Consider the following 19,693-nt stretch of genomic DNA (forward strand, 5'->3'; position numbering starts at 1 on the left):
CATAATGTGTGCTGACCGAGTCACGGCACACTTATTACAGTGTATAGTTCAGAGTTAAAATGCACCACAGCAGGTGAAGCCACTCCCAGACTTCAGCTCCTGAGACTGAGAGCTCAACAGTGTGTAAGACCTTATTGCATTGGCACATTTTGCACAAGAAGAAATTTATATCAACTCAAATGTGGATACTCTGAATTGACACCTTGCACACACGCAGATCAAAATTAAAGACAATATTGTAGTTTCTGGCAAATAAAAACTGCAAGTAAAAGATGAGTCGTGTAAATTTTTGCGTAGGCCTGGCCTTGGTTTGGTGTCATTGATTCCTGACCAGCAAAGATTAACATTCACCCTCCATCAGTGAGCTCCGCCCTGACGAAGCAGGATCACACTTCTGGATTCATGATTTAACAAAAAAAGAAAGAAAACAATACTTCTGAAGTCTGACACACAGGAATCTAAGCTGGTACATGTGTCTGTGAGCGAGAAGGAATGAGACCTGGGTAAAATGTTGTCACAGTAGGCTACATGCTAACAGAGCCAGCTCTTTGCATATCAGTGTGAGCATCAACAGCTCAAAAATATATAAATTCTCATCAAAACAGACAAAACACAGTTCTGTCACCAAGTTGAGCCTATTACAGGTATATAAATGTAGATTTTGATTGTAACAGCAACTGGCAGCTGGTGCTGATTCAACTCCACATAAAAGAACAGAGCATGCTTCTAATCCAAACACACAGATGGTAAAATCTTTAACCAGCCTCATAAACTAAACTGTAAAAAATGGAAAATGTTGAAAAATACATTTAAATGTTTCTGAGTGAAAACTCTGGGTAAATACAGCAGTAAAAAACAAACTAATTTGTTTTGGCTTGTTTTTCTCATTAATTGTACCACCTGTTTTCAACATTTGTAACCAAATGATATAAATTATTCTTACTGATTTCCATTTTGATAATTACAATAATTCAGTTTTATTTAACTTGAGATATAAGTTGGCATAATTAAGTAAAGGTAAAGTTATTCTTTGCTACAAGAAAAAAAAACTATTTAATTGTATATTTAAAATCACTTTCTGTGGATTATATTAGTAACAAATTGTAAAAATTGGCACAAAAATGAGTGAAATGTTTGCTGAAACAGAGAAAACACGACTTTGTTTTTTTTTTCTTTACAGGAAACCTGTATTAAAGAAAGGATCATCTTGATGGCGCTAAATTCTAAAATACACCTTAAAATGGTCTCGTCAAGAGATCTCCTGTTTTAAAAGTGTGCAAAGACATTGAACTAACATGTTAAAGAAGTGAACAGGATGCATGTTGGTGTGCATGTGCATATCATGTTATTATCTTAAATGGCACATTAAAAGTTTCCAAAGCTAGAAAAATACATCTATTTTCCCCCCCGAAGCACTGCACATTCAACACTCGTTACTTTAAAACTGCGTAACGTAACTCTCAATGGTCCATGCAATCAGGCAGCTGTCTCAGATCTGCATAATTCTATGTCAACATAGGTTCACCACCTTAAAATGCAAGGGCTTGCCCTGCGACGTGGGAATAAAATCATTCACAAATCAAAACCTCTTATGTACACAAACATGGGAAAGCAACATCTTTCTGTCTTGTTCCTTTTGCACGAGGGAAGTAAAAGTCTAAATAAAAATCTCTTTGGGCTCTGTTTAAAACATCTTTAGTAAAAGTGTAAAAGTTTGGACATCCTGAGAAGTCCTTTCAGTGTCAAAGCTAGGAGAGATATTTTCCACTCTTATGATGTGATTAAAAATTCTGTCTGAGAAATCACTGACTCATATTTGCACCTAGACATGTGAGTGCTCATATATCCACATGTGCATGTAGACTTACACACATTTGCACTTACAGCAGACATGCAGTCTAACTGAAGAGTTTGACAAAGCAGCCGTGGCAGTAGGGCTTGTCATTCTGCTCTTTGAAGGTACCCTTGTTAAGCTGCTTGAGGCAGAAAGCACAAACAAAGTGCTCTGGGTGGAACTTCTTGCCCATGGCTGTGATGCAGCGACCCGTGATGGGTTTCTGGCAGCCAGAGCACAAAGAGCCGCGCCGCTCGTGGTAATGAGCCTCGCAATATGGCTGCCCGTCGTGGTCAAAGAAGCTGCCGTTTATGAATGGTGTGAAGCACTCCTGAAAAACAAAAAAGTCATGACGAATTAATAGTCAGGACAAATAATTGATCTAAAATCAGATTATTTGTGGACGCATCAGCTGACTCACCCTGCAGACAAAGCACTCAGGATGCCAGAGTGAATTGAGAGCGGAGATGTAGTTCTCAAGGATGGCACGAGCACAACCACCACATTTAGGGGCAAACATGTCAAAGTAGTCTTTTCTGCAGAATGCCTTTCCATCCTTCTCATGGAAACCTAGATAGCAACAAAGAAGACTAATTCACACCCTATTTTTCTTTTAATAATACTCTGATGGCCTGAATAAACATATGCAAGGGGTCATGGCTGGTACCTTCTGGTCCAAAAAAGGCTCCACACTGGGCGCAGAAAAAGTGCTCCGGATGCCAAGTCTTGTTCAATGCTGTCACTACTTTCTGTTAAGTCAAGGAAACGCAAAGAGTCACTTTCTTGTATTCTTGTAATAAAGCAAGTGAATTCCTTCGGTATTGCAAAATATGTGTGTGAACATGTCTATCTGTCATTACAAGAGAAACTAGCACATCAGCAAGGCCAGGAGAGGGCAGGCAAAGTCTGCAGAGAGCAGCAGCATAGGAGGTGCTAGAATAACACGCTTTCAAGGCATGCTGGTATCTCTTAGCAGCTTTAGCTGGAAGCACATCTTTTCCATTTACAAGAGCTTCTAAAATCCTTAAAATATAAAATTTCTAACACAGAACAGTATTTACTCTCTTTAAACTGGCGTTTCAGAGTTGCGCATGTTTCAGGGGAGAAAGGATTCTCAGCTCTGCCACCAGGAAGGGCAACATTGTACAAAACATATGTTTTTTGAAGGCAAAGTAATGCTATCATATACCAACCAATGTATGTAAAAGCAGATGCAAATATAAAGTTGCTAACTTAAACTAATTACAGTGCAATACAATGCATTTGTAGAATTGAATAGTCTTTTAGAATAAATCAAACCAATTTACATTAAACCCTGTTAATTAAAAGCAGCATACGTCAAGTTTAGTGTTGTATTTTTCTTCTTTACAGAAGTGCAAAACTCAGTGATTCCCTCAGATCTTTAGGGGGGCAAAATCCAGAGATGAAGGAAATCAGGAGATCGCTCAATTGTGGATGTCAAGCACTGCATGAGAATCAGTTGGAAAGCCTTGGCAATGACTTATGTTGGCCTTCCTGCAGGCTACAGTCCACAGTCGGCTTGCCTTCCAATGCCTCTGGCACTCTGTGCGGTGTGTGTTTGCATGAGTGTGTGTGAGAGCATGACTGGAGGCAAATAAATAAATAAATAAAAATACCCCCCCCCCCCCCCTAAAAAAAACAACGAGTGGCGACAAATGAGAACATGCAGTGACACGATATGAGTTTTTCTGTCTGGATCAGTTTTGGGCAGGTTGTATGAAAACTGCAAAAAACATATACATAGAAAAAGTAGTTTACTTCATTTCATTTTTGCAACATGGAAAACTCAGTTTAATATATTCCTAACTAAAGCAGCAATGTTGGATTTTAGTTTACAATATGTAAAGAAAGTAAAAGTTATTTCATTTTAACTACTTCTAGGCTCATGTGTGCTGTCAGCATCTGCTTAAGAAAGGAAATGCAATTCCCATCGTCATGATTTTTCCAGTAAGGTCTTAATCCATTAGGTTATGAATAAATAAATATCATTATCTTCCTATTCACTCTATGTGCGTATATGTGCATGTCTGCCTGCATGTATATATGCATTACTGACATCCAGTATGGGTCCGTTACAGTAATGGCATCGCGGTGAGAACAGGCCGTGGTAGTCTTTCTCGCAGTAAGGCTGCCCGTCACGCTCAAAGAAGCTCCTGGAGCCTATCTCCTCCTGACAGTGGGTGCACACAAAGTGCTCTGGGTGCCACGTTCTGCCCATGGCAGTCACCACCTGGTGTGGAGAGACACAGTGCATTAAAATGTGATGAGCTTGCTCAGCAGGGGGGAAAAAAGCCTGCAGCACAGTATGAATGAAGTAAAGAGAATACTGCAAACTGTGGCAGATCGAGAGTTCATACATTTCTGTATGCGTCTGTATGACTGGTTTGTTGAGTATATCTATGTTCAAAGTAGTGCTGTGGTTATAGTTTAGGTTTAGATTTTTTTTATAACACAATGAATGCAAACTGAGTAAATAACACTATTCCAACAAAAAGAAAACATTATTTTATTACTGAAGTGAGATGTTTACAAATAAACACAGCATCACCCATTATGCACATCCCCTCAAATCAAGGCAAATAAATCTGGAATGCAAATTTCATTTTACCGCTGGGACTTGATGTTTTAAAAGTCTACTGGGTTTTATGTGCATAAGGGAATAGATGCATAAATATCACAGAGTTTATTTACATCCAAAAGCAGAGAAGTTCAAGTTAAATATCTGAACTGAACGAAATGGCTGTTCTAAAGCTTTAAGTTAAACATTTAGCTGTCTCCATGTTGGATCCTTGCAAAGAGAAGTGATGTGCAAGGGATCAGTATAAACCCAAGGACACTGTCCAGGTCAGATGATCAAAAGTAATGCATCGTTTCTTATCTTAATATAATTTAAATAAGTATGCAAAATCACAGTTTAAGGGACAAAAAGCTGCAGATATCAAATGTTTTTGTACCAGGCTTTAAAGGTTTATTTGTGCTGTAAAACTGTCTATCTGCCCTGTAAGTTCCCACTAAGTTACAGTTTGGATAATCCATATCATTACCTGTCCAGCAATCGGTTTCTTGCAGGCACCACAGACGCCCTTAGCCAACGTCTGGACTCCGAGTTTGTTGAGGTCGGACTGCAGGCTTCCCAGCATGTTGTCCAGCTTGTTGGCTGGTTTTGGTGGAGCAGTGGGAGAAGTTTTTCCCTGCGACTGGATCTGAATAAAAAAACATTATACTATTTAAATACATAGAGTAAAAATTAAACTGCTGAAAAACTGTACACAATAAGCATTTCAAATAAATCACAATTATATTCATTTTTTTTTACTTTTCTTCCTTTGTGTCAGTATTGTGACCACTTCTGTCCATTGTGTATATTAAGCCTAATGAAACCAACTTTCCACAAAGTAAGTTGAGTAGAAAAAGTGGATCTGCACAGCAGTTAGCCGCCCCCTCTTTCAAGACAAAGAACAAATCCAAAGTCAAACCATTAATATATCAACCACATGAAAATGTGCCCCGATCACCTGTAATCCACGTTTCCAGACCCTGAGGAGGACTCCCTGATATCAACATTGTGTGTGAGTATGTGTCTGGCTGCTGCAACGCAGACCTTCTCAGATGGACTGGTTATTGGATCTTCACGACTCCTGCATTCCTCCCGAGAGAGAAAATAGCTTCTGTGCACCATGTATTCTCTCTTCCACATACCCTCACACATAAATGACCTGCTTACCTCTGACAAAATGAAATAACACCTTCGTTCAGTTGTTTATTCAGTGGTACTTGTGTCACCCCGCTACCCCAATTCCTTACCAAATGACTTCATTAAGAGCTCTGAGGACTAAAAGATTACTTTTTACTTAAACAAGCTAGTATTGAAACTCTTGGGACCTGCTGATTTTAGACCTGTGAGACTTGCTATAAATGTGGTGGTAACTGTGCTGTCATATGGCAGATTAGGTTTCAGTTGCACTGCGAGCCTACCATTCCTGTTCATGGCAGGACACTTAGTGTAACGGGAACTTCAGGGAGTTACACTCTGCTTTCCCCTAAGCTCTTAAATTCTCTTTTACACTCTGAACACACATCTCTTGGCGCCATCAGATTTCAGAATTAGAAAAGGGGCTCAGCCTCTCCAGCCTGAGTGTCAGCACTGGTCATAACCTAGATGGACTAGGTTTCAGACAAAGCTTTAAAGAGGCTACCTGTTTCAACACTGAGGGCCAAAAACACCCATACAAGCTCTGCAGCATCTGTAAATAACCAAATATTCTGCAAACATGTAAACAAAAATTACAGATGGAAGTGTAAAAGAAAGGGGATAGAAAGAGGGAAGAGAGGATGAAGTATGAGAGGAGGATGAGCAGAGATGAAGAGTTGTGATCCATGCCTGCATTGGTGGGAAGATGGGGTCATACTCTGTCTGACAACCCACTGATACAAAGACCTTGGGAGGCGGGGGTGGCGTGACGGGCTTTGGTGGGGGGCTAGGTGATGGAGGGGGAGGTGTTGGCTCCTTGGGGGGAGGTGGAGGAGTAGGCTCCTTGGTTGGGGGAGGAGTGGGCTCCTTGGGGGGTGGAGGGGTGGGTTCTCGAGGAGGAGGTGGGGTCGGAGGTGGAGGAGGTAGCGGCGGAGGGGTCTGCTTGACTGGGGGAGGCTTTTTAGGTGCTGGGGGAGATTGCGGAGGGGGGAGGACTTTTCTCTGTGGGGCAGGTGATTCAGGAGGGATGATGATCTGGCAGAAAGAAGGAAAAAGGAAAGAGCAAAGAAAGGAAAACAGACATGGCACAAAAGCACAGTTAGAGAGGAAAACAGGAAAAGGTTAAAGAAAATATGCACAAGAACTCGATCTGTTAAAGCTGACTGCCAAAAACAAAAACAGTTTTAAGGCAATTAGATGAAACATGAGTACGTTATATTTATTCCCTTTAGCCATGCAGCCATCAGTGGAACATTTAACGTCCAACTTGGTATAACAAGTCCACTGCTACAGTCCACTAATGTCTACCTTATCCACAGATGGCTGATTCCCTTCCTCCCGTGTTCGCTGTGGGTTGGACATAACGATGACTCCCTCTGTCAGCCAGTCATCCGGCTGTTGTTTACGTCTGCGCTCCAATCGACCAATCCCCAGTTTACCCTGCAGCTCCTCAATAAGTCGGTCTTGCGAGTTGCTTTTATTCACAATGATTGGTCCCATTTTACGTCTCAACAATCCCTCCCTGTACATTGGATGCACATTGGACGTCTCTTTGGTGCGGCGGATAACTGACTTGAGCTGGAGGGTGGATGATAAGGAGGTGTGGGAAGCTGGGACCGTGCCATTTACAAGAAAAATCCCATTTTGCATTACACGCAAGACAAGCCCGGCACTAGACATCCCATTCAAGTGGCAAAACACTCCAATGCTAGCTTCAGAATGTGCCTGCCAAAATGCTTTGCAGTCACAAATTTGATCGTTTTTATTGGTCGAAACAAAGCACAGTCCTCTTGTTAAAGTTCATTCTGGAAAGTCAAACCTGTTGCAAGGCATGCTGCTCTACTCATAAGATGCCCTTCTAAATGTCTGCACATGCCAAAGCAAAACCAAAAATAAAAATAAAAAAACAAAAGTGAAATTTGTATATGTTTCATAAATGCATGTGCTCATATTAGGTGCATATATGCAAAGAAAACGTCCCCTCTTCTATGGAGCCTTATCATCTCATTTTATCAGCAATGAAAATCTGGCCACATAACTAACATAGCAGCATCGACAAAAGCAAGTGTGGACGTGCGTCAACATCCTCTAAGCAAAGCTTTCAACATCAGCCACAAATGGTCTCTACAGGGAAACTTCTCCCTCAAGCTATTTTGTAATTGCTACATGACACCACATGCATCACACCACAGAGAATGAAGAATCTGTTTTCATCTCGACATGTCTGTACTATTTCACAGCTCCTTCAATTCTTATATGAGTGCTCACCCAAAATAAGCTTATATCAGTATACGCAATGCTTTAACAGTCAATATGTAATTTTTGTCAGAGATCATTTGTATCCCAATAATAGAAAGGTCTTAGAGCCTCTATAGCTTATTTTGGGAGAGTCAGGTTGCCTACTTGACCAGAAGCAGACAGTCGCTCGACAGCGGAGGGCTGCTGAAAGGGCAGGTCCAGCGCTGCATCTGGTGTCCCGGGGCAGGTGGAGGGGGTAAAACACTCGTCCATCCAGCTGGATTCAGTCATGGGCGTCAGGGTTTCCTCTCTGCTGAGATCGGGGAAAAGTCCATCTTCCTCCTCCCAAGACCTATCTTCATCACCAGGGGTAAAAGAAGAGGGCGGCTGGTTCTCAGTCAGCCGAGTGGAGTCAGGAGCTAAGAGTTTGTCTAAAGCATCGTCCAGTATATTCTCCCGACAAGGCCATTTCAAATCCAGGACGTCCCCTCCTTGGTTTTCTGGGGCATACAGGTTACTTGATGGTACTGCAGCTGCTGAAACTGGAGAAGCTCTGGGACTACTGGTGCTTGGAACAGTGAAGGTTTTTCTGATGACCGGAGCAGGACTCTTCGGAAGCACAGTTTCACTCTTTGGACCTGTTACTGGACTTGAAAGCCTTGGAAGTGTTAATGGAGAAGAATTCCTTGGCATCATTTCAGGACTAGAACTCTTTGGTACAGTTGGAGAACTAGAGATATTAAGAACAGTTACCGGACTTGCAGTCTTTGGAACTGGACTTGAAAGTCTTGGAATAGTCACAGGACTAGAGCACTTACGAACTGTGCCAGGACTATAAATCTTTGGGGCAGTTAGTGGGCTAGAGATAGTTGGGACAGTCACAGGACTTGCACTTTTAGGTACTGGACTTGAAAGCCTAGGAACTGTCACTGGACTAGCTGTTTTTGGGACTGCTTCCATAGCAGTGGACTCTGGACTATCACTTGTAACAGCTTGTGGACTATGACTTATGGGAACAGGGCTGAAACTTTTAGGGACTGGGCTTTTAGACTTTAGATTAGGAGGACTGGGACTCTTGGCTCGGAGAATGGGACTGGAGATTTTAGGTGCAGTAACTGGACTTTTGGAATCAACCACTGGACTGGAGCTCCTGGCAGTCATACCTGAACTAGTGGAGATTTTTGTTAACACCTTTTCTATAGGGCTGTTAACTTCATCTTGCTTCAGAGGTTTAAGAGCAGTGGAGACACTGAAGCTCTCTACATGGGAGATCTCAGAAGTGACCGTGCCGCCATCATCCTTCTGTTGGATCTGGGAATACTGAAGGCTTTTAGATGATGCAATTATAACAGTGGAACCACGTGAAGATGTAGGTGCTGAACTACCATCCTCATCTATGTGGAGTTCCAGTGGAAGAGGCGTACAGGAGGGGGAAGTGTAATCCTCTGAGCCAATATGAGGAGTTATGAGTGGTTGGCTTACTGATGGGACAACTGGTGAACCAGCTACCAATAACGGGTCTCCAGAATCCTGATTCACAGACAACTGAGAGCCAGACTGAGTCGGATGCAATGACGTAATGAAGGCAATGTGAATACAAAGAGAGGACAGACACAGTGGTGGAGAAAAGAGAAAAAGATAAAGAAAATATAGAATAAACCAAGAGTGAAAGAAATGATCAGTGAAGAGTTGCACACAAATAAGATAAGAAGAAAAGTTATAATTAAAGAAAAATATTTCCCCTTAATTTGAATTTGTTCAGGTTTGTTGCTCTCACACATAAACGATGCAGACACCATTTTCTGAAATCTTAAATACTGCTAAATTAACGTTTCTTTAATCTCAATAAAGGCCATTTGTAAGATAATTTAACATCTGTTCTACAAGGCAAGAAAAGCATGTATAATTAGCATTTTTTTAAATTAAAACTTCTTATAAAAAAAAAAAAGTATAGAAGAGTAAGAATATAAGAACATTAGATGTGTGTGTAAGTGGTAGAACATTACAAAAACATGGAAAAGTCAACAGAATGATCCAACAGATTTGTACAATTATGAGCTGTACCAGCTCCTAATGCAGCAACGGTCACACAAGGACAAAAACAGCTACCTGCCATTAAGTATGGAAACCTCAAACAACCAAAGTCAACCACTTCTGAACCACACTCACATTGCTTTGAACTTTAAAGTCAGACAGGGAGGCCATAAGCTCATCCAGTTCTCTTGTGGCGGAGGAGGCGGACATCCTGGCCTGCTGTTGTGACAGCGTTTCCTCTTGTGCATCTGTTTGTTCATCTGACACCACCAAAAGTGTGGGACTTAAAAAGAAAAACACAATGAAATAAAAAGTGAGCACTCCTTATCCCAATTTAATAAAATTCCTGTTTTTCTTTATCAGTTCTTTCCTCTTACATGGGTTTTGGCACAGAGCTTTCCAGCTCATCTAGAAGGCTCTCTACACTTGGTCGCACATCCTCTATTCCTCGAGTAGCTGCAGCACGTTTGGGCTTCTCCAGTTTAGGTGGAGTGGCTTTCCCTGCAGTGGCGACTCCATTCTCTTGGATATGGTGGATGGTGGCGCTTGATGGCAGTGGTGGAGCCGCTTCTTTAACAATGAAAAATCAAAATACATAAAAAGGCATATATTTATGTCCTTTGTGGATCTGATTTGAGCTGAAATGTAAACACAACAACAGGGGCCAAACACAGTGGAGGGATTGGTATTGCCGTGTAACATCAGAGAAGCAGGAGAGCTACATTTAGACAGTGACATCTACATTCCTTCAGAGAAACATGAGAAAGCAGCTCGTGAATTGTAATCTGTGCGAGTACCTTCTGTAGGGAAGGCAGGGGTGCTCTGCTGGACAGCGTTGAGCTCCAGTAGCAGGCGGTCCAGCTCAGACAGGTTGCTGCCGAATGATGAGTTCATGGCAACAGCTGATGTAGACTCACTACTCTTCTGCTTATTAGGGAAACTATAATGTGTTAAGAGAGGAGTCAAAAGTAGAAATCAACTTTTTACATGCATTTCACTTTAATGTAAAATTAAAGAAATATGTTTTTAACATCCCTCAAATATGAATATTTGTGACTAAGGTTTTCCACATCTAGTTATCTACTCTTAACAGATCATCCTCACCTGTATACGTGGTCCTCTTCACCAATGGGTTGGCTTGGACTGCTGCTTTCTCTAGACCAGGGACTTCTCTGAGCTGAGCTGGCGGACTGATAAACACAAATAAAATCACACAAAACTTAATCCATAAGGAATTCATTCAGTTTTTTATATTTAATCCATGTTCAAACGTCTTTACAGCAGCATCCAAGCAGGTAGTTACCTCTGTTTCATCTAGTCCATTAAGAGTTTGCTCAGGGGGAATTTGATGTGGAGAGAAGATGTCTTCTTGGGTCTGACCCCCGACGGGGAAGGAGTAGGCAGTCTCGTCAGACAAGAAAAGTGGGCGCTTGGAAATGTGGGATGTTGTGGACTCAAGGTCCGCCAACAAAGCATCTGTAAAGTAAAAAAACAAACAAACAAAAAAAAAAAAACACGTCAATGAGCATTACTCATAATTGAATACTGGTTGCATCACATCCATGTTGATTTAAAGTTTGGAGGTAATAAGGCAAAAAAACAAAACAAAACAAAATGTATTATTTTTATTTCTGTAATTAGCTAACGCAAAGAGCGCTCCAAAGATGACATCACTGAAACAAGAGCTTCAGCAGACACCATTTTTACTAATCCATTAGTTTTGCAGGATTTTTTTATTTGTGTTAGTGATAAAGCATAAAGATGCTGAAAGATAGGACCATTAGTTTAGTGTTAAAAAATGCCCCGAAAATATAATCACTCAGTTAATCATTACACAACAAAGAGTCCAACAGCTTATTTAGAGATTTCAAAGGCAGCATTCGTCCTCCACCTGTACTCACTCTCTCCACCAAGAAAATCAGATTGACAGATGAGAACAACAGCAGTAAAATTATCACCACTTCCTCCTCAGAAGGACATCACACCCCTCTAGTGAAAAACGCTCAGTTTTGTTGAGATTCCATCCACCAGCACAGAATAATTACTGCTGCTTTCGCAACCTGTCGGAAACTCTGAGATCAGGAGCTGGAGTTGTAAAAGTTGAACCACACAGGCTGTCATGGCCACTCCTTTAGTTACTCATTGACCCTGGCCTGACTGCAGTCTTGACATGTTTTAAATCCAAGACCTGCTGTCAAAGGTGCGACCATGCTCATATTTACCATCTACACACTGACAGCCACTATCTGAGCAAGGGGGTTATTTGGTATTTGGAGAGGAACATAGGCCAAGGAAACAACTGCTAATTTAGCAATCCTAACAAGTAGGTAGAAGGACACATAACATTATAGAGGATTTATTGAAGAGCACAGGCAGTATTACTGAATAGCTATTTTAGCACACTCACTCAGCAGGGAAGGGTTTAGTTTCTCTCACAGGATTTCACAACTCCTAAAAAAAAAGGCCCCAAATGCATTAAATCTAATCTAAAAAAAAATATTTGATTTGAATAAAGTGTCAACAAACAACTACTATTGCAAAAAGCCAATAAAAAGTCAGCAGATCAGCACATTACAGGTACATAAAGACGACAGTGCTGCTAATATCAAGATATAAACTCATTCGTTGTGGTAGAAACAAATAATAAATTATCAAAATTTCAAAATCATCAACATTCAGTCCTGAAGAAACACTTTAAAGAGTTTTCAGATCACTTGGAAAATTCAGTGAAAGATTCTTAAAATATTCTCAAAATTGCTATGGTGTGCACGGTAGCAAATACCTCAGCAAAGCCCCATCCTAAAATTATACACTCCGTCAGAGAGAAAAAGTTTCAGGAGTAACATAGAGATGAGACGTACCTTAAAAAAGACAAAAGCTGTACACCAAGAAAGGTGAAAGAGTGCTAGACAGAGAAAGAAGAAGCAGGAGAGGAAGAGGCCAACCTAAACACACTATGCCAGGCAGGAACTGCCTTTCTTAACTCTACCATCAGCACAAGAGAACAAGAAAGGGTGGGAGAAGAGGACAGGGTCGTGGCAGAGAGGGGAAGGAGGGGTTAAAAAAAAAGGCAAGGGGGTTAGGTTCATCCCTCCACTGCTCTGCCAACTCTGACCTCGCTGCCTGTAAGCTCAAATAAGACACAGTACTTACGCAAATGATGAAGCACAAGAAACTGTCTAAACGTAACCAAACGTCACCAGGCTGAGGACGTTACTGCGGGCGAAGGAGTGAAAGCCATGAAAGAAATGAAGAAAGCTGAGAGCAGAGCTCTTATCAACACAGACATGCCCAACTAAGGGAGTGGTATCACCAAGGTATATATAAGGGGTATAGTCAGCCCCTCCTTCTCAGTGTTAGCACAGACTGTCTTAGTTAGTCATACCTTACTGACATTTACCACATTTCATTGCTACATGTTGCATTGCATCTCAACGTTAAGTAAAATCAGAGTGTCAAGATTTTATCTCCTCTGCAGTCCAAGTTTCGAACCTCTACTACACCTGAAAACGACTGCTGGGTCTACTGTACCACCAGCATGAGTGTTTCCCAGACAGACAGGAGACACAGCAGAAGTCGAGCCAGATTCGCTTGGACCAATACAACATTAAACATGATTAGCATGATTAACATGGCTAAAATGCCAGTTGACTGAGTTTCACAGCAGAGACTCATCTCTGGATACAGGAGACTCAGCTGCATTCCTCCAAGTTTCATTATGGATACAGCGCTCTGTTTACACTGCTGAAGCCAGCTCCGGGTGTCCTCACTTCATACCAAGCAGCAGTGAAAAAGAAGAAAAAAAAAAAAAAAAAACGTAAGATTTGCAGAGAAGGGAACAACACAACTGTTAATATTTATTGAAGATGCCATGTATGGAGCATGAAATAGACACAGACGGGTGTACGTAACACTTTGTGACATCTACTTGTTTACTAAAAGGGGAAGTAAAAAAAACGTTGACTTATTTAACAAGTCTTCCTGTGTTAAAATGTTTGAAGTTTTTACCTATTCTTGAAATTATTTACCATAATCCAGCTTATTTCTACTGCAAAGACATCAAGGAGAATGCAGACACACTGACATGGATTTATAAATGTATCATCTGTAATAATTCACCAGTTTAGCTTTAATAAAAATAAATAATAAAATCTACTTCTTTAGAAAACCTCATATATAAATTGTGAGAGTGTTTGTAGGGCTCAGCACGATCTGTAGCTGATGTCAGAGCAATGTTTTACCGCAGCTGGTGGAGACCTCTGTCAACAGATGTTAGTCCAGATGGTTTACACAAGGGATGTTAATCAACTTAGCTCTGGAGTTGAACTGGATTTAACCCTGGTTATAAGGAATCTGCTGCTCTAAAATACAGTTACTGCTCAAACATGAGCCTCCAGGCTACATGAAACACATTGTGTTTGGTACTCGTTTGTGTGAGGGTAGAAACTAAGATGCCTTGCATCAAAATAAAGCAAGTTAATTGATATGAACAGCTCATTACCCTCAACAAAGACGATAAAGTCCTAATTAAGAGAAAATACAAGCAAGTTTGAGTTCAGGGCTGCTTTTGTTCACTGAACTGAGCATGCTAGACGTGCTCTGACCCATCCACAAACTGCACAAATATACAGAGGTGTGTCCGCCTCCTCTGCCAAGCAAACATACCATGAGCGCAAAGCACAGGCTTGTTCCCCAGTGGCCACAAAAGGAACTGCAGCTAATGTGGAACACGAGGTGTATGTGCTCAGTCTTAAACTGAAGCCCTGAATAAAAATTTATGGATGAAGAATTTAAAACAATGCTACAGCGGACTATATTTTTGTATTATAATAGTAACAGTAAGTAAAGACAAGTCCCATGAATCCATTCAAAATGTGGTAAATCAGACCTAAGTAGATACCTTTAGGACAAGCAGGTGTAAGTGGATGACAATCTGCTCCTCGCCACCTGCATTAAAACAAATGTCATGCAAATCTAACAAACTCCAGCCATTGATTAAACACAGTACTCGCTATTCATTTGCAGCTAATTAACAGAGAAGTACCAGCATTCAGCTGGCTTCCGTGTCCATGACCCTACATGTGACATGGCGGGACACAGCTGGGCTTGAACAATGAGGAATGGAGGTGGGAGTGTCTGGAGAGACAGATAGCGAGTGAAACTAGGAAGGGTGTGTGTGTGTGTGTGTGTGTGTGGTGCGCACAAGCCAAATCCTCAGAGGCTAAAATGTGGGTTGACACAGATTAAGGAGACTCCCTTCCTCCCTGATGAATGGTGTGCATTTTAATTACAAGAAAACTGCCTCACATGGGGCTTATTATAGCAGAGGGAAAGGGAAAGATAAAACAAGGAGTTGGAAGACTGTGGTGGCAGAAGATGGGATGAAAATGACAGGAAAACTAGGAATGAACAGAGGGGAGGGGTACAGGAAGGGACTGGAAAGAAAACCATTTGAAGAGCCAAATATGTTGACAGTGTAGAGCAGGAATTATTTCCATCGGCAGCATCTAAATTACTACTTTTCATAGTTAAATTCTACAAGAAATATTAATGGAATCCAATCAGACAAAGTAATCTAAGAGCACTAATCTTGATAGTTTTGATAAGCTCTGATGTTAACAGAAGCAAGCCTCCATTATCCCTGACAGGGCTTCCTTCCTACCCAGCTCTGCACATGCTGCGTGGGCCTTTATCAGTGCTGACCACGGCATACACTGAATCAGTGCTGTTTCCTGCTCAACACATCTAATCCTGTTCATTCAGCCCCGCTGGAAGCGATTCATTTCAGGAAATATCTGCAATCAAACAAAATGTAATCAAGACTAGCACTTAACAGCCTGCAGGGGGTGATGCTGAGTTGTGTGAATACTGAGCGGCAGGCTCACTGCTGCTGGCTTTTTCCTCTCAGGGCTGGAATAAAGAAAAGGCCTTATCTGTGTGGTTCATAAATGCCAAGACTTCCACTGATATATGAGTTGACACCAAAGTGGAACTACGAGGATGAACACTAGGTGCAAGATGCCGGCTCTGCAGCTAGTTTTTCCATGTTCTCTGACCCCTTTTTTTTTTCATCTTCCTGCTCTCATTCCTTTCATTTCTTCCCTCTGATGTCTGATGTGTTGCAAGGTGCACACTGGCTGATATGAATTCCTAACATGCTGCAGCTTGTCTTCCATATATGAGAGAAAGAGTGAGGAAGGTGCACACTAGCTGAGCAAGAGAATGTGATGGGACAGAAAAGTGGGGATCTTAGGCAAGATAAGACATAAAGCAAAAATGCCACTGTGTTTGTTATCTGCTCGAAGGGAAAGGGAGGTTTGGAATGTCATATCTAAAAATGTCAAAACAATATCTTTTGTCTCCATAGTTGCCATTCTGCTGAGCTGAAACTTGAAACGGCAGCCTTTTATGTTGGGCTGTGAGAGAGATGGCCTTTAAATATGACACAGGCTGACAGACCGTCACTGAGAGCCCAAATCCTTCGGTTTGAAACAAAAAAGACCAGCTGGGACTTCACCATTACAATCCTCTGAGCTCAAGGTCTGGTGCCAGCTTACATCTAAAGCATTTAAGGCAAACGCGCACACACAGGTGGAACAGTAGGCAAAAACACTGCATGCAAGTGGCTTTCAGCATGGCTGCCCACACATACCAGAGACAGACTCAGGCATCTGGCCACTATAAATACACCCCCACCACCACCACCCTGACCTCTGAGAGCAGATACTTACAGTAGAAGATGGACAGCCACACTAATCACAGCAACAGTAGGACCTCACGGACCACCCAACCAGTTTGTGCTGCACTGTGTTATAAACTTCTAAACTGTTTCAGGTTTTGGTGGTTAAAGTTCATTAATTCTCTACTAAACAGTCACTTCTGTTCAAAACACATACATGATGGCTTTCTTATGATCTGTTACTGTCTTATAACTGCTGTTAATCAATAAAATGACACATTTAAATGTATTTAAAGTGAGAGGTCACTTGTATAGAAAGAAAGAGGAATGCATCTCATCAGATAATGGGAAGCAAAGTATCATCAGAAAGCCGAAGTCATCCTGATGTTACAACAACTTATAAACCTGAAACTTATCAAAACTGAAGATTCTCAGATAAGAAGTGAAACATCTTCAAGACGCAAGGCAATAAGTCCAGTTGCTTCTGCTCATTTATTCTATGCTATGTAAGAAGTTATTTAGAACCTTTCTGATAAACATTTTTAAATATTTTTCAGTGACTTTATAATTCCAATTATAGAAATGTCATGATGTTTTAGTTCCTGTCTGACAAATAAGACATTTCTTTTTTATTGAAAAATAATAACTAAATAATAATTATTCTTGGGTCTCTCACACCATATATTTCAACAAGTAAGTCAACAAGTAGAATAGAAAATATATATATATATATATATATATATATATATAATCATCATGCACCTCTCAGTGTCAAGCTAACTTCTATCACCAATAATACAGCAATGAATAATTTAACAAGACCGGTTATGGCTACCGAGTTAGAATGGGGCCACCATCAGTCACCTACTCTACATAGATGACATCAAGCTGTACGCTAAGAGTGAGGAAGACATTGACTCACTGATCCACACCACCAGGGCTTACAGCAAGGATATCTAAATGACATTTGGACTGGAGAAATCTTCACGGTGAAGGATGGTTGATGGAAGCGGATGGTAACAAAGAGAGGGAAGGTAGTCCATACTGAGGTCATTGCACTCCCAGTTGGTAGAATAGCAAATGTTGAGTAGAGCTACGAATGTCTTGGCATACCACAGGCAAATGGCAACCACGAAGAGGACACAAGGTAAGCTGTAACAGCAGAATATCTGCAACGAGTAAGGCAAGTCCTGGGAAGTCAGCTCAATAGCAAGAACAACATTCGGAAAAATAACAGCTATGCCCGGCCAGTGATCAGATACCCTGCTGGGATAATAAGCTGGCCAAAGGAGGAAGTTCAGACCACAGATGTTAAAATACAGAAGCTGTTTACCATGAGGGTTCCATGCCAAGTCCAGCGTCCAGAGGCTCTACTTTAAGCAAAAAGATGGAGGCCAAGGACTAGTGAGCATCAGTGCCACTTTCCAAAATAAAACATCCAAGCTCTATAAATACATCAGGTGTTCCCAAGAGATGAGGCACTTAGAAAACGCCTCAGACAATGGAACCTGGAGGAGAATGAAATGGAGGAACCATCATGGGAGGAAAAACCCCTGCATGGGATGTACTAACGACAGATAGCTGAAGTGGTGGATATGAACAAGTCTTACCAATGGCTGGAGAGAGCTGGACTGAGGCGCTAATCATGGCAGCACTGAAACAGGCCTTGAGTACCAGGGCAATCGAGGCCCAGATCTACCACAGCAGGCCAGACCCCAGGTGCAGGCTGTGCAAAGAGGCCCCTGAAACAACCCAGCACCTCCCAGCAGGGTGCAAGATACTGACAGGAGACGATTATATGGAACACCATAACCAAGTAGTCGGCATAGTGTACAGAAACATCTGTGCAGAATATAGACTGGAGACCCCTAGGTCACAATGGGAAACACCTCCCAAGGTGCTGGAGAACGAGAGGGCTAAGATCCTGTGGGACTTCCAGATACAAACCAGCTAAATGGTGGTGGCAGAGCTGGGCGATATGGCCTAAAAAAAAATCTCAGATTTTTTAAAACCAAATCCAACTTAGCCTTCGATTTTATTCGATTTTTTATTTTCTTTTACAAAACATAAACTTATTAAAAACATTTATTTATTTTTATAAATGCCAGCAAAAATAAAAGCATATTATGTCATAACGTCTCCACCATATAACTGACTTCATATCTTACATAGAAATATGCGACACAATGCATCTGTGATCTCTTATCTCTGCATCTCATAAAGCCGCATTTCTGACTGCAGTTATACGCAAAGCTAAATCCCAGGCATGAGTGAAAATCTGTCAGACAAACACCGTTCTGGTGTGGAGGGAAGGCTAAGTCTCCTGCTAACTAACTATGGAAAAAAATCCAGATTTTCATAAAAATAAATCGCCAGAAATGGAAAATTTGATTTATCAATTTTATCGATTAATCGGCCAGCCCTAGGTGGAGGCCAACCCATCGGACATTGTGATCATGGATGAGCAGCAGAAAAAAGCTGTTGTCATCAATGTACCCATTCACACCACAAGAGGACAATGCAAGCTTAAGTAAGCAGATAGGAACTTCATGCAAAAACTTCTAAATTTTCACAAAACATTACCAGTAAGGAAAAAAAACTACACTACACACCATCTGCCCACCACCAAACAGCAGAAAAGGCTAAGTTAATGAATGGCTGGTGAAGGATTTATCTCCGAGAGAGCTGCTTATTTCTCACAGGAGTTTGTGGAGAAACAGACTCAAGAGGAGAAGAGCTTCGAATTGATGCATGTAAATTTTGCTCATGTTGGATGTGAAATAAGCTGCTGTTCTGCACATAAACTTTAAAGGTGGCAAAAAATAAATGAAAATGGAAAAATAGCCTGTTGGTATAGTCATAGCAAACCGACAACGTGTGAGTTTGACACGTCATTTCTAAGAAGGTACCGCCTAAAAATGACTGCAACAAAACAAAGCTGCCTAGTCCAAAGGGTTAAACCTTTAGCCACATACTGTAAGGTTGTAAACTAAAGTGATGAAATCTCATATTTTATATGTATATATGTATATATATATATATATATATATATATATACACATACATACACACACATATATACATATATATATATATATATATATAAAATTGATTTTACCCAGGGTATATAACAGTAAAAACCAGAACACAATCTGACATTGAAAGTAGCCGCTAAAAGTTGAGGTTTGAGTAGCTT

The 19,693-nt window shown here is 41.1% G+C and overlaps 1 protein-coding gene across 1 annotated transcript in view; it reads right to left on the bottom strand.

The window, feature by feature from the left end:
- Positions 1-1,133: 1,133 nt before the first annotated feature.
- Positions 1,134-19,693, bottom strand: part of LOC121636779 (paxillin-like) — a 32,382-nt gene continuing 13,822 nt past the window's right edge. The window contains exons 2-11 of the mRNA XM_041980576.1: positions 11,122-11,294; positions 10,923-11,008; positions 10,616-10,758; positions 10,196-10,388; positions 9,954-10,101; positions 4,900-5,058; positions 3,912-4,085; positions 2,502-2,583; positions 2,256-2,404; positions 1,134-2,165 (exon numbers count right to left, since the gene is read on the bottom strand). Coding sequence (XP_041836510.1) covers positions 1,899-2,165; positions 2,256-2,404; positions 2,502-2,583; positions 3,912-4,085; positions 4,900-5,058; positions 9,954-10,101; positions 10,196-10,388; positions 10,616-10,758; positions 10,923-11,008; positions 11,122-11,294 — 1,574 coding nt within the window. The 3' untranslated portion in view covers positions 1,134-1,898. The remainder of the gene's footprint in view (positions 2,166-2,255; positions 2,405-2,501; positions 2,584-3,911; positions 4,086-4,899; positions 5,059-9,953; positions 10,102-10,195; positions 10,389-10,615; positions 10,759-10,922; positions 11,009-11,121; positions 11,295-19,693) is intronic.

The sequence above is a fragment of the Melanotaenia boesemani genome, chromosome 3, assembly GCF_017639745.1.
Source record: "Melanotaenia boesemani isolate fMelBoe1 chromosome 3, fMelBoe1.pri, whole genome shotgun sequence".
Classification (NCBI taxonomy): domain Eukaryota; kingdom Metazoa; phylum Chordata; class Actinopteri; order Atheriniformes; family Melanotaeniidae; genus Melanotaenia; species Melanotaenia boesemani.